At 48.0% G+C, this 26,293-nt stretch overlaps 2 protein-coding genes across 2 annotated transcripts; both read left to right on the top strand.

Moving 5' to 3' along the window:
• Positions 1 to 5,417: 5,417 nt before the first annotated feature.
• On the top strand, positions 5,418 to 7,693 carry LOC134550661 (inositol 1,4,5-trisphosphate receptor-interacting protein-like 1). Its single transcript, XM_063397392.1, has 2 exons — positions 5,418 to 5,902; positions 5,945 to 7,693. Exons 1-2 carry the CDS (start codon positions 5,418 to 5,420, stop codon positions 7,179 to 7,181), a joined length of 1,722 nt encoding a protein of 573 aa, XP_063253462.1. The 3' UTR covers positions 7,182 to 7,693.
• A 3,768-nt stretch (positions 7,694 to 11,461) lies between these two features.
• CGRRF1 (cell growth regulator with ring finger domain 1) lies at positions 11,462 to 21,371 on the top strand. The gene is made up of 6 exons (XM_063399658.1): positions 11,462 to 11,659; positions 14,578 to 14,717; positions 16,366 to 16,543; positions 16,736 to 16,883; positions 19,598 to 19,705; positions 20,556 to 21,371. Exons 1-6 carry the CDS (start codon positions 11,556 to 11,558, stop codon positions 20,904 to 20,906), a joined length of 1,029 nt encoding a protein of 342 aa, XP_063255728.1. The 5' UTR covers positions 11,462 to 11,555; the 3' UTR covers positions 20,907 to 21,371.
• Positions 21,372 to 26,293: the final 4,922 nt, after the last annotated feature.

Here is a 26,293-nt window from a genome sequence, read left to right as displayed (position 1 = left end):
GTGCAGATGAGACACCCCCTGGAGAGGAATCACCCTGGACCACATTACTGGTCAGGGCGTATGTTTTGGAAACATGACCCTAGCTAAGCAGAGAGGTGATCTCTGCACAGAAGTAATTACACCCCCAAAGAGGTCCAGTGGATGGGCAATTCCTTCTCCATCAGCGATGTGGGTTTGCCACCAAACGAGGGTCAGTCCATGTGCGTATCTCCCAGCATTTAACAAATCTGCAGATTTCTGCGTGCAAGTTTTTATCGTCCCCAGGGTCCTATATCATTCAGGAGACAAAGTGTACCAGCTTTGGGAAGAACCCCACAGACTGCAGAAAAAAGAAATCTTCACTGGCATAACGCTAGCGATGCTCTTTGGTCTCGGAACCGCCGGCACAGTTACCGGCGTCTCAGCCCTCGTCACCCAGCACCAAGGATTCTCCCAGCTGCAAGCCGTGATTGACGAAGACTTGCAACGCATTGAAAAAATCTCTTTCCTGGAGAAGTCTGTTTCATCCCTCTCCAAAGTTGTCCTACAAAACAGGCGCAGACTTGCTGTTCATGCAGCAAGGAGGACTTTGTGCAGCCCTTAAAGAAGAATGCTGCTTTTACGCCAATCATACAGGAGTCGTCCGTGACTCCATGGCCGAGCTCAGAGAGAGACTCGCCCAAAGGAAAAAGGACCGAGAGGCCAAACAAAACTGGTTTGAATTGTGGTACAATCACGCTCCGTGGCTGACCACTTTAATATCTTCCTTGATAGGACCCCTCACTATAATAATACTTACCCTGCTTTTTGGTCCCTGCATACTGAACAAATTAGTTGCCTTTGTTAAGGACCGCTTGCAAAGAGCTAACATTTTGTTTATCAACCAACAGCAACTGCTTTTATGAATCTCAGCTAGCGTTAACCTCATAAAATTTATACCTGTTCATGTTTAGACAACAGTTATGTGTGTTAACAATTTGTTACGCACCCCGCTGTTACCAAGTTCTATGCCCATGTTTTATACCCCTTCTACCTTAAGATGTACCCTGTTAATCATGACGGGGTGGGGGGAAATGTGGTAGATAGGGTTGCTCTCAGAAGAAATCAGGCTGTCACAGGCAGAGAGGGTCCTTTCCACCTTGTGACCAATGTTACCCAACACCCCAGTTGCTCCACCCAGTTCCACCCAGCCATGTCCATTTGTGGTTGTGCCCAATCTGGCCTATCAAGAAGGGCGTGGCATAGCCAACCCAGGTTATATAACCCAAAGCCCTGTTTCAATAAATGCCATTTGCCGTCCACCACATCAGTGTAAGCGTGTCTGTGGCCTGAATGGCTCGAGTGAGGTCGGGCTGCCGTGCCGGCTCTCGGAACCAGGTTGTCATGCCTTCCCCCAGAAGGCAGCATAGGCCCAGCAGCACAGCTGGCACTGCAAATGCAGGAGCTCCTCAACTGCATCCTGGTGGGTGTAGGCTTTTCCACCTACACCTTTAAAGATGGTTGTGATACCCCTCCTGAACACCCCTGCCATGGTGGCTCAGGAGGGATTTCCTGCTGGATATCTTGGAGCACCTGCACCACTCCCTGGAGAAGACAAACCTTGCCCACTTTGTTGTAGGCAACAAGAGGCTTCCTGTGGAGATCAGATTGTGGCCAGACTTCGGAGTGGTTGAACCACCAAGGCTTTTCCAGCACCTGGTGCATGATCCAGGTGCCCACACTGAGGCCGTCCATGATTACTCTGGTCTGCCACATGGGTTCAAATGACTCCTGTTCTGCAGCCATTGAAAGAGATCTGAGGCACAGGGCTGCCTGATGACAGTGTATATATGAACTGTATATAAATTACCTGTATCTATACCTATCTTTAACCGGCTTCATTACACATATACAGATTTTTTTATACGTATATGTAAAACATATGTTGTTGTGGTGTGTTTTTTGTTATGTTCCTTTGCTTTGTAATGTGCTTTGTAGCCCCCTTTCTATTGTATTGTAGCTTGTCAATACCCCTAATGGTTTGTCCCATCTCTCCTATAGTTGGTTTGACCCTTATTCTCCTCCACCTTGCTGTCAATCTACCCTTGTGCTTACCCTTTACCCCCTCCTACCAAGTGTCAATCCTTCCCTGACCCACCCCTGAGTCCAGAAACTTCTGTTCTACTCAGTGTTTCGATTGGTTAAGATTGTATCTTCCCTCTCTTCTCCCTGATTGGTTTAAGCCTTGTCATCCCACATTGAACCCCACCTCTGTTGCTTTGTTATTGGCTCCTGACCCCAAATTCTTCCCATACTCATTCCCCTTAAAAACCACAGCACAGCCTCTGTTAGAGGGCCTTGCCTCTGCTGTTGGCTTGAATGGTACCACATTTTCTGTTTCCCCAATAAAGGATCCTCAGACCTGCTAATGAGGCCCACTCCGTTCCTATAACGTGCCAATCATCAGGTGACTGCTTGGGAATCTCAGGGCTCCATGAGTAGTGTCGCCCCTGCAGGAGCTCACACCTTTGGAGCTCCTGCAGCACGCTGCTTTGCCACCAAGAAGGCGTGCTGTGATGTGACAGTATGTATGTAAAACTCTGTGTTAGCAAAGTTTAACAACATTAGCCAAAAATCTTATATAAAAGATTGGATGAGGATGTGTGGGAGCACCATGTGGAGGACCTGGCACAGGGTACCCAGGAGCCTACTGATCCTGGCTGGGGAGCTCTGGTGCTTTCATAGTTGCTAGTATTGATTATGTTTGTTCCTCTTTGACCAGAGGTGGGACGGGGCTTTCTGCCTGCCTTGTGAAGAGAGCCCCTGGGGGCCCATTCCCTCCCAGAGGGGCTGCAGTTGGTGGGTGCCACGGCTTTCATTGCTGGGCCCACTCGGAGCCCCTGAGCTGGAGTGAGGACGAAGGGCAGGGCTGGCCTGGCTGTGATGCTTCTGGCATCTGTGACATCAGGGGAAGGTGTCACAATGGGGGCAGCTATGAAAGGTCCCCGCAGGTATCGCTGGCCCAGCACAGCCCGGGGAAGTGGTGAGTGCACACGTGCTGGGGAGCCTGGGCTGGGCCCTCTGCAGGTGTCGCTTCAGCCACCACAAGCTCCCTTGGCAGCCCCACTGAAAGCCTTGTCTCTCCCCTCCTGCAGACCATGGCGTACAAATCAGTCCTTGCCCTGGTTGCGCTGCTCCTCTTCCAGTTCCCACAGCCCGTGGAGAACGGTTTGGATGAGGAGGAGCAGATGAGCGCTGAGAACCTGGAGCAGGCGATGCCGGAGCCAACTGAGCCTGGATGGGGACCCGTGCTGGCGGCAGCCCTGCAGCAGGGGACCTACTGGGCTGCTGCTGAGCTGCTGTTCCTGCCTTTGTACCTCTGGTTCAGGCACACAAGGACAGCCGTGAGGCAGAGAGCAGTGGCCCGGCAAGCTGAAGCAGAGGCGAGAAGGCGCAGGAGAGAAATCGAGCAGAGAAGGCTTCGGTTTAAGAGGACGGCCAGAGACTTGAAGGAAATGTGGAGGATCGTGAAAACGATGAAGAGGAAAATGTCAGGCTGATTGGAATGAGTAGGAAGGTGAGCAGGATGGGGAAGGTCAGCTGGGCAGGCTTTTGGAGGAGCACAGACAGTGGCCTGTGTGAAGAAAAGCCTCCTGCTGGAGATGCTCTTTGGGCTGGCCAAGGCGAGCCGCACATCTTTGTGAGCAGGCAGCGCACAGAGCTGTGCCGGGGCAGAGGCTCAGGGCTCCTGCCAGACCCTGCCCCTCTTCACTGCATCTCTAAACTATATAAATGTATCTTGTGCATCTCTAAACTGTATCTAAAGTAACTGCATCTATTACTGCTTTTCCATGCAGAGGCCTTGCACTTGCTCGAGGATGGAGCCATTTGAAGGAGGATTGGGCGGGATGGATGGAAACTGATTGAAAATCTTGATTAGTTTAGAAATAATTTAGATATTTTAATTACTTTATCTGAAAATCACTTTAGGGTATAGTGCAACTATTGTACAGTATAATAGTTATCATAATAGGAACTAATATTGATCCTGTTAGAACAATTCTACATTCTACTATATAATAATTATAATTCATAGTAATAATTACTGCAAATTCTGTGAAGGAACCACAGTTGAAGTATGTTAAATTTTTATCATAACCAAGTAATTTTTCATAATCTTCTGTATTCAAAAAACTTCATCATTGTATTAATTAATTTATCATTTAGAACAGTATAGAAAAGAATTGTTAATATAAGGATAGTTCTAATTATTATTTGTATTGGAGATGTTTCAAATACATGATTGTTTTTACAAAATGACATTGACTGCCCTCCCTTCTTGGGAGACTCAGTTCCCTCTGGGACCTTCAGTCAATGCAAAGTTGCAATAAAGGCGGTGCTGGAACAAACGCTGTGTCTGTGAGTCTCCACAGTGACCTCCAAGGCCATCCAGTTGTACCCCTCTGCCATGGGCTGGGACACCTTTGGCTAGGCCAGGTGGCTCCAAGGCTCATCCAGCCTGGCCTGGAACACTGCCAGGGCTGGGGCAGCCACGGCTTCTGTGGGCAGCGGGGCCAGGGCCTCATCGCCCTCCCAGCCAAGGCTTCCTTCCCCACAGCCCATCTCAGCCTGCCCTGGGGCGCTGGGAATCCACGGGCCCTGGAGCTGTCCCTGCAGGCCCTTGGACACAGCCCCTCTGCAGGGCTCTGCTGGGCCCCTGCAGGGCCTGAAAGGCCGCAGGAAGGGCCCCTGGAGAAGGCCTTGGAGAGCTCTGGGGCCAGGAGTGGCACCATGAGGGCAGCGAGCGGGGCCTGGCGCCTCCGTCCTTGCACAGGGAGGGCACAGGGCGGGCGCTGAGGCCCTGCCAGCCGGAGCAGGGAGCTCTGGAGAGCGGGCGGCAGAGAGCCGTGGGCTCCCGCAGCTCTGCACCCCTCAGGGCTGAGGCAGCTGCCCAGGCACAGCCGGCTGGGGACACGCGGCCACCCCGGGGCCACCCGCAGGGGACCCTGCTCTGGGGCCAGGCCAGGCTGCAGCAGGGAGCGCCCCATGGGCTGTGCCCAGGGACAGGGCTCTGGCAGCAGGGACAGCAGGGACAGCAGGGACAGCAGGGACAGCAGGGACAGCAGGGCTGGGCACAGCCAGAGGGGGACACACGACTGCAGTCACAGTCAAGGGCACAGAGGAGCCTTAAGGCAGCCTTAAGCATTACACCAGGGCCACTCTGAGTGGCTGAGCCAGGGTGGGGACAAAGGGTGGGGCTGGCTGGGTTGTGATGTGCTGTGACACCTGTGACATCACGGAGAACGTGTCACAATGGGGGCAGCTCTAAAAGGCCCCAGCAGGTAACGCTGGCCCAGCATTGCTTGGGCAAGCGGTGAGTGCGCACGTGCTGGGGAGCCTGGGCTGGGGACAAGGGCTGGGGCAGAAATGCCTCACCCGGGGCTGGGTTCTCCCCCTGCATGCAGGGACAGCCCCTGATGGGACAGCCTTGGGCAGCCCACGGTGCTGCTGCTGCTGCTGCAGGGGCAGAGGGACTGGCCTTGCTGCCTGCCAGCTGTCTGGGGCCCTGTCCTTCCTGCCCTCGGATCCCTGAGCATCCTGCCCTCCCTCCAGCAAGCAGTACTTCCCTCCCTCACAGCCCCACTCAAGGCCTTCTCTCCATTCTCCTGCAGACCATGAATTCCATAATATTCCTTTTTGTGCTCTTGAAGAGCCTCATCCAGTACCCGCAGCCCGTGGGTGATGTCTGGGATGAGGAGACCCAACTGCGCATGGAAGTGCGTGCAAAGCAGCTGGAATGGGAGAGGATTCGGCTAGAGCGGGAGGTGGAGCAGCTCACCCTCAAGCAGGTGCAGCTCTTGCAGCCCTTGGCTGTTGCTGTGCTCGTGCTGCTGGTCTTGGTGCTCTGGTTTATTGGGTGGAAAAGTAGCCTGAGGAGAGAGGAGTTAGAAGAGGAAAACAATGGTGCAGCTGAAGAGGAAGCGAGAAATGTGGAGGCAAATGAAGACGTTGGAAATGAAGAAGACAATGTGAATCGGGAGGAAGACAACAATGATGTGGCAAATGATGTCCAAGAAGAAGGAAATTATATTGATGATAACGTTGGAAGAATTCTAATGGAGCGCATAGAGTGGCCTGTACAGGAGCTGCAGGCAGGCTGCGAATGGATAACTGGCCTCATGGATAACTATATAGCTTACCTTGGAGAGGTCTTATCAAACAGTTTCTACCCAGTCCTGCAGCCAGCCATCGGGGTGGGCAGTGCCTTTGAAGGCTGGAGTCCCCGTGAGCAGGACGTTGTGTATCAGGTGCTCATCCCCATGACTCCTCCGCCAGGCCACAGCTTCCACCTGGAGCTGGACTCTGCAGAGCACAGGCACGTGAGGAACTTTCGTGTCCGCGTGCAGCTGGAGTGCACCTGCACAGGAGAGCAGCAGGGGGAGAACCTGCTGTGCTTCCTGCACCAGCCCGAGGAGGAGCTGAGGAGCAGTCAGGAGCCCAGCCTCCTGGACACCCTGTGCATCGGCTCCTACCTGGATGTGCACAAAACTGCCCGCTGGTTCTGCCAGCTGGTGAGAGCAGTCTGGCCAGCTCTGCCTCACTCACACAACTGGCACTTAACGCTGCTGCCCTCCAGACGCTCCTGCCAGTTCAAGGTGACCAATGGCATTGAAAGCTTCAGGATGGAGATGCTGTTTGGGGTGAGGAGAGATGACTCAGACATCTTTGTGAGCAGCCAGACTGCAGAGGCCTACACCCCAAGCACAACCTGGCCTGAGACTTATGTTGTGGCAGAGACCAAGTTCTTCAACCACATCGCCAGCCAGGCCCCACCTGACAGTCTGCACCTCAAATGCCTGCAGTTCTTCACCCGTCTTCAGCTGGGTTGTGATGTGTTTTCCACCTACACCATGAAGACCATTGTCATGCACCTGCTCAATGTCGTGCCCGTGTCATCGTGGCGCAGGGGAGATTTTCTGCTGCGACTGCTGGACATCATCGAGAGCCTGCACTTATGTGTGGAAGCAAAACACCTCAACCACTTCATTGTGGGGAACCGCAGGCTTCCTGAAGAGATCCGTTTACCCCGAGATGTGCAGACGGGTCAGACGTGCAATCTCTTCCATCAGCTGGCGCAGGAATCGGCCGCCCACAGGCAGGCCATGAGTGAGTACCAGGTGCTGCGAACGCGGTTCGAGAGAATCCTTCTCGGGGAAGACTGAAGGAATGCAGGCACGGAGTCATGGCTATGAGAGCAGAGCTGTGCTTGGGCTGCTCACACCTGGCAGCGGAGAAGCACCTCACAGTCCAAATTTGGTGCTTTAAGGAGAAGAAAATGTCTGCAAAGGCTGTGGCGAAGGTCCCACAGCCTCTCCTGCCGCCTCAGCAGGTGGAGGGCATGGGAGGATTTATTCTCCCTCCTTGTGTCATTTTCCAAAAAAGGGCACCCAGATCTGCATGAAGCCCCGCCTATGTATGGACTCTCCCATTCCAAAAAAAGCTCATGAAGAGACCACACGCCGAACATGCAGGGAGGGCCAAAGTCACCAAAGCCCACCTGGAACGTGCAGTTGTTCCCGGCCTTTGAGAAAGGCTGAGATGTGGACTGTGAAAAAAGCAGGAATGTGGGACAAAAAAAGAAAAAGAAAAAGAAACAGGGCAAAAAAGACCAAGAGGAAAAATCAGCACTGCCTGACCAAAATCAGTCAATGGATGGAGTCTCTCCTTGTCTGCAGACGGGACACCCTTGGATCAGCATTGGACCAACTGTGTTGGGGCTGATCTGAAATTTTGTATATATAAGAACGTAGATTTTTTTTCATACATATATATATTGTGTATAAAGATTATATACTCTAAAGTTTACCAATTATCATATAGAATAGTAAAATAACAAAATAGTAAACTGCTATAAATAATATAAAAGATATGAAATATGTAATTATTATATAATGAAGTAATTCTAAGGAGTTGATTATGTAATTACATAATAATAATAGTAATAGTAATAGTAATAGTAATAGAGCACGTATTTAGTGTCAGTATCTGTTGTAACCCATATTAATGCTGTATACTTAGGGCATTTATGAGTGGCAAGCTGGAAATGGCTTTGCTCTTGTTTCAATAAAATGGAATATTGCAGAATCTGGAGCATGCAGGACTTTATTGATCTCGGCCAGACCTGTGGTATTGATGAATATCACACGTTGTGAATCTGAGCCTGTGAACTGTCTCCTCAAACTCAACCAAACTCACTGTGCTGAATTGGCTCTAAACACAAATTAAACGCAGCCACCTCCAGCCCCTCTGATCACAGAATCACAGAATGGCTTAGCCTGGAAGGGTCCTTAGGAATTGTCTTGTTCCAGCCGTGCTGCCAAGGCCAGGGACACCTTCCACTATCCCAGGTTCTCCAAGGCTCATCCAGCCTGGCCTGGAACACTGCCAGGGCTGGGGCAGCCACGGCTTCTGTGGGCAGCGGGGCCAGGGCCTCATGGCCCTCCCAGCCAAGGCTTCCTTCCCCACAGCCCATCTCAGCCTGCCCTGGGGCGCTGGGAAGCCACGGGCCCTGGAGCTGTCCCTGCAGCTTAGAATTAAGTATATTTTTTAAATTTTATTTAGATAACATTTTTTGTTGGTATCTATTAATACCGTTTAATTATTATACGTACAAGCTAGAAGAAATGTAATACTAGAATTTTGCTGGAGTGGAGTGTGAAAAATGAGGTTCACTGTCTTGGTAAATTTTAAGAAATAGGTTTAGTAAAAAAATAAGACAATTAGTAGACAGAAAGCAAAGGGTTAATGCAGTGGACCTGGCACCTTTACCATGCAGATGTCTTGGCAGTCAGCCAAGAGCACACTTTCTTATCTTGGAGAGATTCTTTAAATACTTTTTCTATTACATTGGCCTGTTGCATATGCATGAATTATTATGCATATTTATCTTTTTCTAAGAACAGTTTAGCATGGCCACTCCTTGGGTCCACCTTTTTAGAGCATGCATGTTTCTTGGCTGTGGTTTTATTATCAGCTCCAGTTTGGGCTGTGGTCCATGCTTTCTTCAGACAGCAAGTGCTGATAATTTGGCATATCAATAGCACGGTCCTGTTCACTTGTTAATTGGATGTTATCCCAACCGAACACTGACAGTTCAATTGCAAGCATAACTCTATACCATGACTAAGCAAAACCATAAAATCTATATCCTTGCAGCAGATTTATTTTAATATTATACATATAACATTCATTTTAATATTTGCAAAAAGCCAATACTGTAATACGTATCTATAACAGGAGTATTAATTTATTAGTCACGAGGTACTAATTTTTTTAGCTTTACAAAAACATTACATTGTAGTGTAATATATGAAATATGTGATATGCATTTTATATCTGATATATAGCGCGGGAGAATTTTACAATAATAATGCACAGGGGTACATTTTAGTCTATTTTATAAATTGTATATTGCATAGTTCATGTAATGGATGCCACAGAATATATAATAGCTATACATATAGGAATTGATAGAAACTCTAGATATTGATATATGGGTACAAATGATACTTTGATTTTGCCATGTATTTCAATAAAGTTGCCATTGCCATATTATTTCATCTGTGACGTTTCACGTGTCTATGTCAACCCTGGGACTCTGGGGCCACCATGGTCCCAGCCCGTCCCTGACAGCCTGAGGGCAATGGCTTCATGTTGGAGTCTAGAACATCCCTCTGGCCACCCTGGAGGGTCTGGAGACCGGACAGGGGGGTCTGGGATCTGTACAAGGGGCTCAGCCAGCCTCACACAGAGCCCAGGAGGACACTGCCTCTGATCCCTGGCCATGGGAGTGAATGCCCACAGTGTGTGAAGAATCACAAGCTGTGAGAATTCAAAATAAGTAGTATTTAGTTTATCATAGAATGTAAATGTAGATTCTAGGATTTTTAGTATATGGGGTTGAAGACACAAGATGGAGGAATTGGGGAGTGGCCCCTGTGCTCCTTGTTCTTGTTCTCGTCCCCCATCTTTTGCTGAGTTGGATTTTAGAGATTGGCTTAGAGTAGAAATGACATGTTAGCATAGGTAGTAGGTATTGGTACAATTTTGTAAATAAAAAATACGTCTCGGACAGTGGTTGGGTCAGGGGTACTGTACATAAGGTGTGGGGCTCTCTGATCCGCCCAGTCCCCCGCATGTCCTGCTCTGCTGGAGATGCCTCACAGAGCTGAGAAAGAACTGAGATAATGTACCCTGCCAGGGAGGCCTGGCAGAGCTGAAAAAGAACTGAGATAATGAAGAATAAACAACCTTGGAAATGTGCACTGGCAGACTCAGCTTGTCTTCTCTACCTCTGGTGTGAAACACTTAGGGCAAAGAGAAGACGGAAAACCTGATTAACTCTGGGAACAGCAACCCAGGGGAAACTCCCAGGGAACAGCAACCCTGGGGGAAAAACCTTATTACCTTGGGGAACAGCAACCCCAAGGAGAATCTCAGGGAAAGATAACCTTGACAGCTTCACTCGGTGCTGCCATGGTCCCGCCCTGTCCCTGGCAGGCTGAGGGAAATGCTTCATCGGTGCCGCCATGGTCCCGCCCCGTCCCTGGCACTCTGAGGGCAATGGCTTCATCGGTGCCGCCATGGTCCCGCCCCGTCCCTGGCAGGCTGAGGGCAGCGGCTTCACTCGGAGCCGCCATGGTCCCGCCCCGTCCATGGCACTCTGAGGGCAGCGGCTTCAGTCGGAGCCGCCATGGTCCCGCCCCGTCCCTGGCAGGCTGAGGGGAATGGCTTCACTCGGAGCCGCCATGGTCCCGCCCCGTCCATGGCACTCTGAGGGCAGCGGCTTCACTCGGAGCCGCCATGGTCCCGCCCCGTCCATGGCACTCTGAGGGCAATGGCTTCACTCGGTGCCGCCATGGTCCCGCCCCGTCCCTGGCACTCTGAGGGGAATGGCTTCACTCGGTGCCGCCATGGTCCCGCCCCGTCCCTGGCAGGCTGAGGGCAGCGGCTTCACTCGGAGCCGCCATGGTCCCGCCCCGTCCATGGCACTCTGAGGGCAGCGGCTTCAGTCGGAGCCGCCATGGTCCCGCCCCGTCCCTGGCAGGCTGAGGGCAATGGCTTCACTCGGAGCCGCCATGGTCCCGCCCCGTCCCTGGCACTCTGAGGGCAGCGGCTTCACTCGGTGCCGCCATGGTCCCGCCCCGTCCCTGGCAGGCTGAGGGCAGCGGCTTCACTCGGTGCCGCCATGGTCCCGCCCCGTCCATGGCACTCTGAGGGCAGCGGCTTCACTCGGTGCCGCCATGGTCCCGCCCCGTCCCTGGCAGGCTGAGGGCAGCGGCTTCACTCGGAGCCGCCATGGTCCCGCCCCGTCCCTGGCACTCTGAGGGCAGCGGCTTCACTCGGTGCCGCCATGGTCCCGCCCCGTCCCTGGCACTCTGAGGGCAATGGCTTCACTCGGTGCCGCCATGGTCCCGCCCTGTCCCTGGCACTCTGAGGGCAATGGCTTCACTCGGTGCCGCCATGGTCCCGCCCCGTCCCTGGCAGGCTGAGGGCAGCGGCTTCAGTCGCGGGCTGAGGGCGGCGCGGCCGCCCCGATGGCCGCCGTGTTCCTGGTTACGCTGTACGAGTATTCGCCGCTGTTTTACATCGCCTTGGTGTCCGTCTGCTTCCTCGTCACCAGCGCGCTCGTCCTCGGCTGGTCAGTGCTCTGGGGCCGGTGGGGCTCGGCCGAGGGGGCCTGGGCTGTGCTGAAGGGGGGCAAGGCCAGGCCCACGGCAGGGGCTTCGAATGGTCCCTTCCAACCCAAACCCTCCTGGGCTTCTAAACGAGCAATAAAAAGAATTTTAAAAAGGAATTATACGTACTTCTGTTAAGCTCGTTCCTCTTTTAATAATACCGAAGTGTTTTCTTAATGTTTTTGGTAATATCATTCATAATATCTGCCAACAATACGTTTGTATTTACTGAGCTCTGTGTGTGTGTCCAGGGAAGGGGACAGAGCTGGGGAAGGGTCTGGAGCCCCAGGAGAGGCTGAGGGAGCTGGAAAGGGGCTCAGCCTGGAGAAAAGGAGGCTCAGGGGGACCTGGTGGCTCTGCACAACTCCCTGGGTGCAGCCAGGGTCTTTTCCAACATAAATGATTCTGTGAATCTGTGAACTGATCTCCTCAAATGTCTCGGGGGGTGGTGAGTGAAAGAGCTTCTGATTGTGTGTGAGGGGATGCTGCAAAAATGCCGCTGTTGCCTTTTACAGAAACAGCTCCGTGAATGTCCCTAACTCTCGGGAGTGGCTGTAAATGTAAATACTGGTACTTGCCAAGAGCAGAGCATTGTTTGGCAATCAAAATCTTTCATGTAGGAATTGTGGCTACACCAAACTTGTGTGGCTTGTGGTGAAAATAAAACTTGAGTTGTTGAATTTCCCCTGATTGCAGATATTCCCCTGAATATCTGCAAAGTGCTGGTGATAAAGGTATCTTTAAAAAAATGATGATACTGAACCATGATTTAGATGAATCTTTATCATCTGTCCCTAACCACTGATCCTTTTGCCAATTTAATCATTATTTTTGTACTTGTAGTAAACACTGACAATCCCCTGTTCAAAAGGTTTTGAAATAGTTGTGTGCTACAAGATCCTTACATGTGCACACCTGTCCACTGGAGTCTTTGGGTGCAGGGTGTGCAGAGGACTGTCCAGAGGCATGTTTTTATTCAGGATCAGAGATTCCAGCTGCACCTGCACTGTTATTGCAGTTTATGGAAATATATGCAGTTTTTTTCTTTAAACAGGAGTATTAAGGGCCTGTTAATCAAGGAGGAGCCATAGCCAGGAGCTCAGCACATACAAGCAGGTGAATGTGTGGGCAGCTGCTCAGAGGTATTTGCTGCTCCCTTGGAATTCTCCTGTGCCCTGGCCATGACCAGGAGCCTCCAAGGGATTTCCCCATGCCTGCAGCTGCAGTTACAGCACAAGTGCTCCTGAATTTGCTCAGGAAAACAGCTCAAGTCCTTCATTTGCCACACAGAGCACTGTAAATGCAAATGGTGTCACCGGAGCACAGAATACCTGATCTGTTGCTGCAGTGGCATTTGGGCTCCCCCATAATTTTCAGCATTAATTTATTTAATGAAGTGTTTGTGGTGCTGTCAGTCAGCCTGAAAAACACCAAGTGTTCAGGAATGTTCACGTTCTCATTTGTCAAGCGTGGCAGTGATAGGAGGAGCGTCTGTTCCTGTGGCCAGCCCTGGATACCTGTGGCTCTGCTCACAGTCCAAGCAGGTTAATGCACAGGCAGCTTCCAGAGCCAGTCCCACAGGTGCCCTGGGCACTGGGAGGAAGTGGAATTTAGATCACCTGCTTACCTGGGCATTGTATTTTTAGTTGGAGGAGAATGCTCCTGTTGGGAGGAGCTGAAGGCTCAGCACCTGTTGGAAGTCTGGTTCTGCAGAAACATTAATTCATTAACTAAACCCTTGGAAAATCCTGCTTTTTCTAAGCCAGTGCTGCTCTGAAAAATTAATTTTCTCCTCTGCCAGCTAATGATCTGGACCGTTGGATCATAAAATAAAAACTGTATTTTTATTCATCCCTCTTACACTTCTTACACTTAAAATTTAAGGGAAACCACACCTTGCTGTGGAACAGAAAGGCCTTCATGCCTTCAGCTGCTGCTAAAACAGTACCAGAGGCTCTTTTATCTTGCTGCTTTTCATGAGGATAATCCTGTTGCTTTCCAGCAGCAAAGAAAGCTTCCAAGGAACAGGGATTTTCCTTCACAATCAGGCAGATTCTGGTGTAAAACAGGACACACCTTTGTGCGCAGCTGCAGAGTTTGGCTCCGTTGAGGTTTGGATATTGAAGAAAGGAAAGAGCTGTCTGGGGAAACCAGGGAAACCTCTGGTTTCTTTGTGAGATGTTTAACTGGAATATTCCCCTACAGCCCCAGGGAAGTCACTGTGGGTGTTTTCCCCTGTAGCAGAGAGAGCTGACCCTCTGTGTGCTCAAATCAAGGAAGGCAGAGAGCCTTGGGTGATGCCACTGGTGAAACACAAATGTTTCTGTGAAAGGAATGGCTTTGAAACAGGCAGAGAGCAGCTGGAGATTGGATATTAGGAAGGAACTCCTGGCTGTGATGGAGATGAGGCCCTGGCACAGGTTGCCCAGAGAAGCTGTGGCTGCCCCATCCCTGGAATTGTTCAAGGCCACGTTGGATGGGGCTTGGGGCAACCTGGGCTAGTGCAAAGTGTCTCTGCTCACGGGAGGAGGCTGCAATGGTGCCCAGCTCGGCAAGACTCAGATGGGAGGAAATTCTGGCCTAATCCTTTACCACTAGAGGGCACTGACAACTCTCATTAATTTTATTCCCTTTGTGGATACCCAGAGCAAAATATTCCCACTTTAAAGATTGCCTGAATCCCTGTGCAGACTCCCACCATCTGACAAAAAGCTGGAGTCGAAATGTCAGGATATATTCTCCATGCATCCTACCAGATATTCGGGAAAGGCAAGCTACCCCTGTTTGTTCTGCTGTTTGTTATTTAGAGCTGACAAAAAAGAAATCAAGTGTGTTAACACTAACATGAACCCACTTGTTCTTCCTGTTTTGTGTCTCCTAGGTTTGGTTTGGGTGTTCCCGTTATTCTGAGGAACTCAGAAGAGACAGATTCCAGCACAAGGGTATTGAAAAAGCGGATGAGACAAGTGAAGAATCCTTTTGGGCTGGAGATCCCTAATCCTGCTGCAGCTTCAGTAACAAGTCAGTGGATTTCTTATATGATTTTTGTCAATTTGCATGCTGAACTTGGTATTTTCCATTTTCTGCCTAGAATCATAGGATGGTTTGGGTTGAAAGGGACCTTAAAGGTCATCATTCTTGCTCTCATCCTTTTTCTCTATCATAATTCTTTAGAAATACACTTCCATTCCAACAGAAATAAGCTTTTACACGTTTATAAACGTGGTGTTTTTAAAAGTGAAATGTTTGGATATGGAGATACAACTTAATTCTCATTAATGGAACACTTCCTGCTATTACAGATCTTTAAGTAACTAAAACATTTGCACATTACCAACCACTGTGGGCGTTTCTATAAATTCCATGGAATTGTAGAATTGTACAGAATTCATTATGGAATATGTGCCACCCACTTAAATCCAAGCCCAGCTCTTCAGCAGTGTTTGGAAGTGCACTATTTTAAATAAATAGATAAATAAATCATCACATTCTTTTTCTATCTGTTCTCCAATGGCAACTGAATTTAAGGATCTGTTTGGATCAGAGTTCAAGCCATCCCTCTCATTCCTGAAATCACACACACAGCAAGTGGAATTCATGGCCCTCTGCATCTCTGGGGAGCAGTGAGCAGGGCTGAGCATCTCCCACCCACACGGATGTGTGGCCTCACAATGCCTGAGGAAAGGCTGCAGCAGATTTCCCCCTCCCTCAACATAAACCCCCCCCAACACAACAAATCCAACAATTCAGGTAGCTGGGATTTTTCAGGAGCTTTGAGCACTCCTGCTCCTCTTTGTGCACAAAGTGTTTAGAAGTTTACAGTGTTTGGAAAAAGAATGGAGAGCATAGATAGCCTTTTTCTACTCCTTCTGCATGATCAAGAGCCTCATTCTTTGAGACCACAGAGAGTTTTGTAGATGAGTGATCCAATTAACACCATTATCTCAGGAGGGAATGGACTTTGGGCTAAGGCTTGTGCTCTTGGATCTGCCAGTGAGTGAGTAAAGTGTTACCAGAAGTTAAAATTTACCGTTCATAAAATGCATGTGGTATTTTTGTGAGCTTAATCAGCCATTTTATCTCGTAACACCCACTTCCTCCTCCCCACTGACTTCCATAAACACTAAGCTGAATCTAAGTCGTTAGATTTGTTTACAGTGATAAATAATTGTTGTTATTTTATCATGTTTATCATTTTAGAGGTGACCTAATTTCAGCCTTTCAGTACCTGAAGGGAGCCTAGAAAAAAGAGATTTTTACAAGAGTCTGGAAGGAAGGACAAGGAGGAATGGCTTCCCACTACCAAAGGGCAGGGATAGATGGGACAGTGGGAAGAAATCCTTCCCTGTGAGGGTGGTGAAACCCTGGCACAGGGTGCCCAGAGAAGCTGTGGCTGCCCCTGGATCCCTGGAAGTGTCCAAGGTCAAGTTGGACAAGGCTTAGAGCAGCCTGGGCTAGTGGAAGTTGTCCCTGCCATGGCAGGGGGTGGAACTGGATGAGCTTTAAGGTCCCTTCCAACCCAAGCTGTTCTATCATTTCAAGGTTCTATGATAAAAATCTGTGACACTTAAGTTATTTTCTGCTTGTAGCTCTTCAAGCATCTAGACCTGGCTATTCCAGGATTCCTTCCTGTGGTGAGTTAATGAAACCCCTCTCCTCTTTCTCCCAGGGGGTGTAACACTCACACCTGACTGCCTGGAGGACTGTGTCCTTACCTGCTACTGGGGCTGCAACGTCCAGAAACTCCACGAAGCGCTGCAGAAACACGTCTACTGCTTCAGAATAAAGACTCCTCAGGCATTAGAGGATGCTCTCTACAACGAATACCTCTACAAACAACAGCACTTGTATCCTTTTTTTGACTTGTTTTGACAAAATGTGTTGATTTTTTTGGCACAGGGAGCGTTGAGGCTGGTGAATGCGCCGCGGATTTTGGCACAACTCGTTTGTGAGCAAGCACAATGAGAAATATTCTTTATGCAAACGTCACATTTGTCTGCAATTGCAGCCGCTGATTATTTTCCTTGACACAGACAAAGCATTAAAAAAAATGACAAGACAGAGAAATATTGTCAGTTACCAGAAGATGCTCAAGTTGTGGATTTTGGCCCCGTGCCTAGAGCTCGCTATCCCTTGGTAGCACTGCTGACGTTAGCAGATGAAGAAGACAGAGAAATATATGATATTGTAAGTAATATCAGAGTACATTTCAGGGTCATTGTGCTTAAGGTCTGAATTTTTCAGGAGAAAGGCTTGAATAAAGCAGCTGCACTTTCCTACTCCCTAGAATTTGGTCCCTCACTTTTTTATTTTCTAAAGTAAAGCAGTTCAAAGCCTTAATTTCTAAACCTCAGTCTTTGAAGAGGCAATGGAGAAACATTGCTTACTCTTTACTTATTCACTACAGCATTTAAAAGATGCTTGTGATTTCCCCAAAGCTTCTGCCTTCCAAAGTCCCTGTGGTGAGAGGAATAAGGGTTGGGGCTCTTTAGCAACCTGTTACTCTGATTTCTGAGATCACATGGGCCTGTGGTGGAGCTCTTGCACTTATGTGGGCTCTTGGATTCTATTGGCAAGGCAGGAGGATTGTTTTTTGTGTCTGGCACAGATATGGAGCTGATTGCTGACTTGGCTGTTAGAAACATAGAAATTAGCTTTCTGTTCCAGGTCTGTGTCATGGTTGTGTCTCACAGGAGCCAACTCCAGGGCACTTACAGGAAGGGCTGAAGGTCTGGCTTGAGGCTGAGATACTCAGCTCCCCAAAAAATGTCTCCTCCTAATCTCTTGCTATTAAAGCAGCCATGTGCTTGCCAAGTGCTGTTTAATACCCTTTATAAACTCTAAATTGATGATCTCTGAATGCTTTGAGACATACTTTATCTCTTATCTCTTCACTGGATTGATAATCTGCTTGCACCAACTCCTTGAACAGTAGCACAACTGAACGCAGAGGCAAATTGCCCAAATCCACTGAACACTTTTCCATTATTTCACCTGCAAGCTGTAATCACACCTGTGCCTGAGAAATCTGTCCCTTTTCCAGGTGATGGCTGTCCCTGGCTTCTTGACTTTAGGACTGCCCTCTTCCCTCCTGTCCCCACTTGAGATGTTTTAATATTTTAATATATTTTTATAGGTTCAGATGTCAGATTAGTTGAACATAAAGAGACTCTAAATGCAATATTTGAATGTATTTGACATTAGCATGGGCATGAATTTGTAACACCTCTCTTCTGAACTCTGACATAGAAGAAAGGTGTGGAAGGAGAGTGAGGGAGGTATTTTTCCTCTGGTTTTGAAGGAGAGGAACACATCTAGAATCCATAAATCCAATCTAGGAGTAACTCCACCTGAACTCCTTGCCAGACAAATGTCAGAATTGTGCCTGGTTTGTTGAAACAAACTTATAAAATAGAAATGGAGTGTGGAAATGGATCTTTGCCAGTGTGGTATTACCATTTTGAATTATTTGGGGGGGTCTGTGTGGGTGTCCATCACTGTGGATGGTGTTCCAGTGTCTCTTTCCTTGGGGAGGGCTCTGATTTTCATCCTAACTGGTTTTGTGGCAAGATCATCCCTACTTGGATTTGTGCCACAATTTTCCTGTAGATCTAGAAAATTAGCATGACCATATATAAAGTTACAGAAATTACTGGAAGATTGTCACGGATAAAGTGGAAGCTTAGATCTCAGGCACTGTGATTTAGAAAAAAGAGACCCTTTTGCCAAGGAATAGTGAATTCAGTTCTTATAAATCCATATGTGTAGGTACATACACATTTGAACTCTGTATTTAATTAGCCATGTGTGGATTTTGAAGTGCAAGTCTAATTTGCCTTTAAATTTCTTTTTAAAACAAAACAGCTTCTATATTTCATTTCTCTTTTGACAGCTTCTGGGAACTACAATAATATTGAATTTCACTTTCTTTTTCCCAGCTTTTTAGAGGCTATTACGTCATTTGGGCAGGGTGGGGGTTGTCAGGCACAGCTTGGAGTGCTTGTATTTCCAGAGGAGTTATCTAAAGTCAGCCCATGGGGGCTCAGAATCCTTTCCAGTGAAATTTGTCTTTTGCCTGCTCAGATTACAAGCCGATCAGTGACACTTCTTAGTGATTTTTGGAATCCAAGAACTGCAGTCTGTGCGTTTGTGAGGGAAGGGGCAGAAAGTGGAGAAGACTCCTCAGGTGTCTTTCCAGTTTGGGGTGTAATTCCATGAGGTGGGAGCAGCCAGAGCAGGCCTCTTCTATAAACTGGCCCAGAAGAGCTCCATAGGGGAGCAGGGTGGGAAGCTGAAGGAGTACAGAATATTGGAACAAGGGCTCTGTTGTGCCACATCCTGTTTATACCTTGTCCAGTGTATTTTTTTTTCTCTTGATCAGTTCTTGAAGTCAACATTGCTGAATTCCCGATTGTCGAAGGAATTAAGCGGGTCAGAAGCTGTACCAAAGTAAATCAGAGAATCATGGAATAATCTGAGTTGGAAGGGACTTTTAAGATCATCTTATTTCACCCTTGGCATGGGCAAGGACACCTTCCACTGTCCCAGGTTGCTCCAAGCCCTGTCCAACCCGGCCTTGGACACTTCCAGGGATCCAGGGGCAGCCACAGCTGCTCTGGGCAACCTGTGCCAGGGCCTGCCCACCCTCACAGCCAGGAATTCCCAGTTCCCAATATCCCATCCATCCCTGTCCTCTGGCAGTGGGAGCCATTCCCTGTGTCCTGTCCCTCCAGCCCTTGTCCCCAGTCCCCCTCCAGCTCTTCTGGAGCCCCTTTAGGCCCTGGAATTGGCTCTGAGCTCTCCCTGGAACCTCCTTTTCTCCAGGGTGAACACCCCCTGTTCTCTCAGCCCAAGTGCTAAGTTATTAAACTTAAATAAAATAGAAATGTTTTTGTTTGTAGATTGCAATGGTGGCTGTAATTCACATTCCTGATGAAAGCTACAGGCTTTCCTGCCGAATTCTGTACCAGTATCTCCTCCTAGCTCAAGGTCAATACCATGATCTGAAGGTAAGCCATGCATGGAGTCTGGTTTCACGTGAATGACAGTGTTAACTTTAGCTTGTGTAGGCTTTCAGGAGCCTAAATTAGTACAAGACTTCTATTGTCATGCAAAGAACTGGATGGTTGTTAAAATTATTTTATCAGTTAAGTAGTGCCACAGGAACCTACTGTACAGAAATATTTTCCACTAAAACATTCAAGATTTCTTGGAGAAATTACCTGCTTCTAATCCAGGAGTCCTAGTGTCCAGTTAGTAAAGCAGTAGGAAGAAAGTCACTGTTGAATGCTGCTTTTTTCCAGAATATTTATTTCCTTTCTTCAAAATTCTGTTTAAATCAGGAAAGCCTCAGAAGAAACTTACTTTTTAAAAATTCCTTTTTCTTGCACTATACTTAGCAGTCATGCCCAGAAGAATTTGCGCTTCACGTAAAATAAGACAAAAATAGGAGTAGGGGATTGGAATATGAGCAAGAGCAGAATGGGTTGAGTGAAGCAGATTTGACAGCGTGGTGGATATAATTTTGGTAGGAATGGATAGAAAATCCCTCTAGGCACAGAGACTGATGGACCAGAAACAAACCCGAGCTGCTCAGAACCTGAGCACTTCTGTTAAAGTTCATGCATGACGTTGATTTGATGCAGCCAAGGTCTGAGGACTTACCTTTAATATTTTCCCGTGTTTTATGTAATTTCATGTTTCTGAAATGCCTTTAACTGGAGGCTGGGCAGCTGCCAGGACCCACACAGGGTCTGGCACTGTGAATGGATCCAGTGGAACCAGCATTGCACCTGTGTGTGTGCAGAGGTGGGGAAAAGTTTGTTCACTCCTAAATATTTGTGTTTATGTGTATTTTAGCAACTCTTCATGTCTGCAAATAGTCCTGCACCCCCCTGCAGCGATCCCTTCCCTGGTGAGAGCAGCACTGACAGAGGGCTGCTGGAAAAGGCTGGGCTGGCTGCAGATGAACCAGAATTGCAGGAAGAAAACAGCAAAGACTGTGTTGTTTGCCAGAACGGCCCCGTGAACTGGGTCCTGCTGCCCTGCAGACACACGTGCCTGTGCGATGGCTGCATCAAGTATTTCCAGCAGTGCCCCATGTGCAGGCAGTTCGTGCAGGAGTCTTTTCCACTTTGCAGCAAAAAGGAGCAAGATGAGGATGAATCGACCCATGTCTTGCAAGATGTTCTTCCTGGAAGAGTTTTTTAACGGGAGTTAAAAATAAAGGACCTGGGGTGTGTGCACTAAGATTAAATGTGGAAGCCAGACTATTTATGGGAGGATATGTAGCGTTATCTTGTAGGATTTTGCTTTTTTTTGTTGGGTAATTTTCAGCTTCCTTATTTTTCCTCGCTCCATATGCTCGCAGGAGCGCTGCTTACCCGTGCAATGTGGACAGGAGAAGTGCGTGGGATAGCTCTGAAGGATGTGATTTTATTTATAACTGCTTCCTAGATTTTCTTGGAGCACTATTGGAGGCTATTTTGACTACTAAATTTAGGCTGTCTACTAAAAAAAGAGTAAAACTTGCAAGTGCAGTTGCACAAGGCTCATTCTATATTTATTGTGTTTAAAATACTAGAGCCGTGTATCGTTTTAACTCGGTATAATTTAGGAACTTAGCACTTTACAGAATGTACCATATGAAGGAAAGTAAATATTCTTCATCGTTAACCCTGTGTGTGTTTATTTTGTAGCTGAAGGTTGGACTGTGGCAGGAGCTGGGGGTTGAAGGTGTGGCTCAGGACACTGTTTCTGCCTGCTTTGAAGGATTTATGTGTGAGGGACTTAAGCCAAAGCCCTTTGGAAAGATTTTTGTTGATTATCCTTGAACTACATGTTGCTGACACTTTCAAGTGTGAGCCCCTGTGATGGCATCTTGAGACACAGACTTGCAGTCTTGTTGGCAGTGCCTGTAAGATCTTGTTCTCCATTCAAATGTTGGTTAATCACTCTCCAGAGTGGTGACAGTTTTGTGGTGCTTTGAGGGATTTCCAGCTCTTCTCATTTGCATGGTCAGCTTGGATGAGCAGTAACAAGTTAACCAGTTACCCTTATCAATAGGAAGTGTACCTGCTCTAACAAGGGAAGAAGCTGAAGAATAGCAGAAAATTATTTCCTTTCACTCCAGTGGTGTGTTGTCAAAAGCAATAAAAATGGCTGTTGAGAAAAGAAAGTGGCTTGTTTCTTTAAAGAGACAAATGAGCTGTCTCACATCTGCTCATATAAGGGAAAATGCTCCTTTAGAACCTGTAGAAATGGGGAGTAGCTGCTTTCTGTCCTCCCTTTTGTTCCCTTGCAGCTTTTCTCCACATCCAATTCCAGGACAGCTGCTCAGGCTCAGGCAGGGAAAGCCGTGCTCCACGATCCTCAGCTCCACTCTCCTGCAGCTCCAGGGCACACACAATGTGCTGCACACCTCCAAACCAGGGAAGGAAGCTTCCCCTACTCAAAGGTATTCCATCTTCACCTTTCCATCCTTCTTTTTTATTATTGTTCGCTGTGACCCTGCTTCCAAACTCCTGGCAATTACCTCTGAGGAAAAGATTGAGGTGGTGCTGTTGGGAAGAGTAATGGTTAGTTGTAAGGACAGATAGGAGTGGGGAATTGATGTCCGTAGCCACAGATTTCCAGGCAGTGATCAGCAGGCTGGTTGTAAGATAATTTATCTGCTCTGCCTAAGGTGACCACCCTGGCCAGGAAGAACTTGGGAATAAACTGCTGGACAAAGCAGGCTGTTGTTTGCACTGTGTATCAATGATACCCTGAGGTGTCTGTGGGGATGGAGCAGTGCTGATCCATGGCAGCAGCTGCTTCCACACCAACAGCTCCCCCAGCGTGTGGGACAGTGGCTGGGCAGCCTGTTATTCCAGAGGAGCAGGTTAATGCTGTGCTGGTTCAGCCTGGAGCTGGGCACTGATAATTAGCAGGGACTTGTTTGCCCGTGGAGATGATGAAGGGAGGTGTTGTTTACTGCTCAACCGCACTAGTCACCAATATTTAATCAATTAATTAAAACCTCCCATCAAACAGCGTGATCCAAACCTGTGGGCTTATTTAATCTCACAGTGAAATGGTATTCAAGTAACCCCACAGAGAGCTGCCTGCTCTGCCTCATCCTTCAATCGATGCCAGTATTAAATAATAATGGTAAGCAGGATGTAGCTGTGCAGAACTGCCAGGCCATGTATTTACCATTAAAGCTGTCCCAGCTTTTCATTTGTTACTTGCTCTTTTAATAGAGCAAGATGATTTTCCAGAGATGCTTAGTTGCTTTCTCTGCTCTAACAAGCTTCCTTGCTGGCCCAAATGAAGGACCTGATGAGAGGTATAAAAAGTACAGTAGGTGCCTGATTACATTTGCCCTTCTTCTAAGAAGCCATGCCAAAATACAGACCAGGTGAGAAGGAAAAGGAGCAGCTCTACGGCTGCCCAGTGTGTCCCTTGGTTGTCTTAAAGCAGGGATTCAAGACTCTAAGAGAGAAATAAAACCTTCCTGTGACCCACAAAAACCCAGTGTATTGACAGAGGCTGTTCTGCTCTGTCGCCCTATTGTAATAGAGGTGATATAACATTCCTTTTCTGATCATTATAGATGATATTTATGGATGTGGTAACATCAAGGAACATGGGAAGATTTCTGGCAACAGCACTGAGTATTTTAGATTTATAATATTTTTTTTGCTGCAGTAGAGTTTGGTTTGATTTGATTCATCAACCCTAATCAGAGCTGAGGCTTCCAAATGCGTTGATCAGACAAAGTGGTGCTATTTAGGGATGTCCCAAGGTGTCTTTCCAAGTGCCAATGGACTGTGACATGGGCATCTTCCTTCTGTCAGGAAAGTTGCTGTGTTGGGATCTTCCTTCCTCCTCATCTGCCTCCTCAGTAGAGGGGAAAATGGTCACAGGGAAAATCCAGGTCAGCTCAGGTGTCTGCTGTACAACTCCCTGCCAGGAGGCTGCAGCCAGGTGAGGGTTGGTTCTTCTCCCAAGAAACAAGGAATAGGACAACAGGAAACAGCCTCTTGTTGTAGCAGGGGAGGTTTAGATTGGATATCAGGGAAGATTTCTTCACTGAAATGGTGGTGAGGCTGTCCACAGGCTGCCCAGGTACATTCTTTTGTTCAGCTTTAAGATGAGCTTCTGCATGAATCTGATTTAAATGCCTCATTTACATGCTAACATCAAACTTCAAGTATGGTAAAAGCAGACAGGAATTGGGGGAGTTTCTCCTGCTGATTTGCACGTTGCTGGGGCTCCCCGTGCCCTGAGGAAACTCTGCCAGGTCTGCAGGTGGCATCTGCCAGGTGAGGGAGGTCTGGGGCTCACATTTGTCACTTGGAGGTCTCTGCAGCCACCAGTCACCACTTGCCCAGCTGTCCTCACATCCAGAGTAAACAGGGACTGGCCTCTGTCACTGCAGCAGACGTGCAGCTCCTGCAGAGGCTGTCCCTGGTGTCCTGTGTGTGTGGCTGATGTAATTAATGCCAGGGATAGCTGAATTTCATCTGCTACAGCAGAAGTCCTCTAAACTGAGCTGCTAGAAAGGCTTGGTGTTGCCTTGCTGGAATATGCTGGGTAGGAAAAAAGAGAAAATCAGGATTAGGGGTTTATTTCTGGATAACTTTGGTATTACTTCCATTCATGATGGCACACAAGGGTACAGGTGCAAACCTGAGCAAAGCTATGAGGCCACAACTGAGCACTAGAGAGTCCCAGGCTTTGCAGGATCTGCCAAAACAGCCCCAAAAACAGGGACAGGAGGAGAAGAAAGTGTCTGCTGAACACTTCCGAGTCACTTGGGCGGCTGTGCAAATTATGTGTTGCTTTTACTCACTTGTGCCTGTGAGCAATGTGAGTAGAGAGACAGGGGCTTGTAGTGCAGTGTGGATATACCTGTAAAAAGGGGCTGCCACTGGTTGGGTTCCACAAATCCATGGGAATGTGCAACACCAACATAATGGGAGTGATTTAAGAGTAAAAATACTGTATGCAGACACAGTCTTAAATGAATCCATCAGCAGAGTTTGATGTCCAAAGTGAGGAGTCTTTGTGTTTCTCCCACAGAGTTTTGGAAATAAATGACATTATAAATTCATGCTGAGTTACTGAGCCTTCATCAGGCTTGGGAAACCCAAAAAAACTCCTTTTGTTCCTTCTCCCTGCACAGTCCTCAGGCACAGAAAGGGCAACACTGGGATGTTTGTCACAGTTGTGACATGAGGATTTGCATTTCTGTCACACTTCTGGAAATGTTCAAGGCTGGACTGGGTGGAACTTGGAGCAACCTGGTCACATGGAAGGTGTCCCTGCCCATGGAAAGGAGTTGGAATGAGTTGATTTTTAAGGTCTTTTCCAACCCAAACCATTCTGGAATTCTCTGATTCCATTCTTTAGAAAACACCTGCACTACCTAGATCCTCCTGAGATTTGAGTGAATCCCAGAACTGCTTCTGTGGGACCACCAATATCAGGACAAGTAGTTGCTACCTGTGTTTTCTATCTTCAATCTGCAGCGACCTTTTATCTGCAGAAGATTTGTACTTAAAAAGCTTTTCTAGGTTTTAAAGGTTTCTAGTTTTCCAGCTTTTTGTCTTCATCAACTGAGGGGCTTGGGCAGTTCCTAACAATTTTCCCTCTCCCATTGCATAGCCACTTCACATGTAATACTTCCTGACAGATTTCTCAGTAGTAGCTCAGTCAGGGGCTGGTGAGAGATCTAATGCATCACTTCTCCCTCTCCTTGTGCTATTTATTCCAGTGTCTATCAGCTCCTCAGGAACAATACTTTGACAAACAGGCTGGAGGGTAGGATTGCTGACTTGTGAATTATTTTGATGGTTACCCTCTTCTTTTTTCGCTGTAGCTCTGCAGATGCTGCTGAGTTTGGAGGCAGAAGAGAGCTCAACCAGAGGTTATCAGGCATCAGTCTGCTGCCAGCAGAACTGAGATACAGATGTTGTCTCTTCCCTGCTCATGTGCAGCACAGACACCGTATTTGGTTTGTTCCAGTTCCTGGGGGTCCTCAAATTCAAGGATTTTCCCTGTAGGGAAAGACTGCAAGCTCAAAAAGCACCAGCTTGGAGAGAGCCTGGGGTGGGATATTGCTGGCAGCAAGGCTGAGGATGATGATGGCAAGTGAGGAGCCCTGAGGGAGTCAATTGTCTCTGCTTGCCAAGGTGAGCACATTCCATTGATCAAAGTAAGACAAGAGCAGTGATCTATGGCACAGCACAGCTGGAAAAAGAATGATTTGCATTCACCAGATGCTGCCACATGTGAGACAAGGTTGCTGCTGCCTTTCCTTTCAAAGCTAGTCTCCTTCCAGGTGCTCAGTACCAAACCCTCCTCTACTGAGGCAGCTTGAGTGACACAAGAACTTACCTTTACATTTTGCTATAGGAGCAAAAGGAGTGTTTGCCAAAAGCTGGTGGATTCCCATTAAAGAAATGACTACAATTTTCCCAGTCTTTCAATCTCTTAAGTGTCTTTCCAGAGACACAAAAATGTGTGAATGAGTCTGCCAGCTCCAGTTTTCCCTTTTGGCACCAACTTCTTAATGAAAAAGTCTCCATCAAATTTCACAGCGTTCAACA

This window comes from Prinia subflava, chromosome 5 (genome assembly GCF_021018805.1).
Source record: "Prinia subflava isolate CZ2003 ecotype Zambia chromosome 5, Cam_Psub_1.2, whole genome shotgun sequence".
NCBI lineage: Eukaryota > Metazoa > Chordata > Aves > Passeriformes > Cisticolidae > Prinia > Prinia subflava.
The sequence above is the reverse complement of the archived record's forward strand: the minus strand, read 5'-3'. Positions and strand labels throughout refer to the sequence as shown.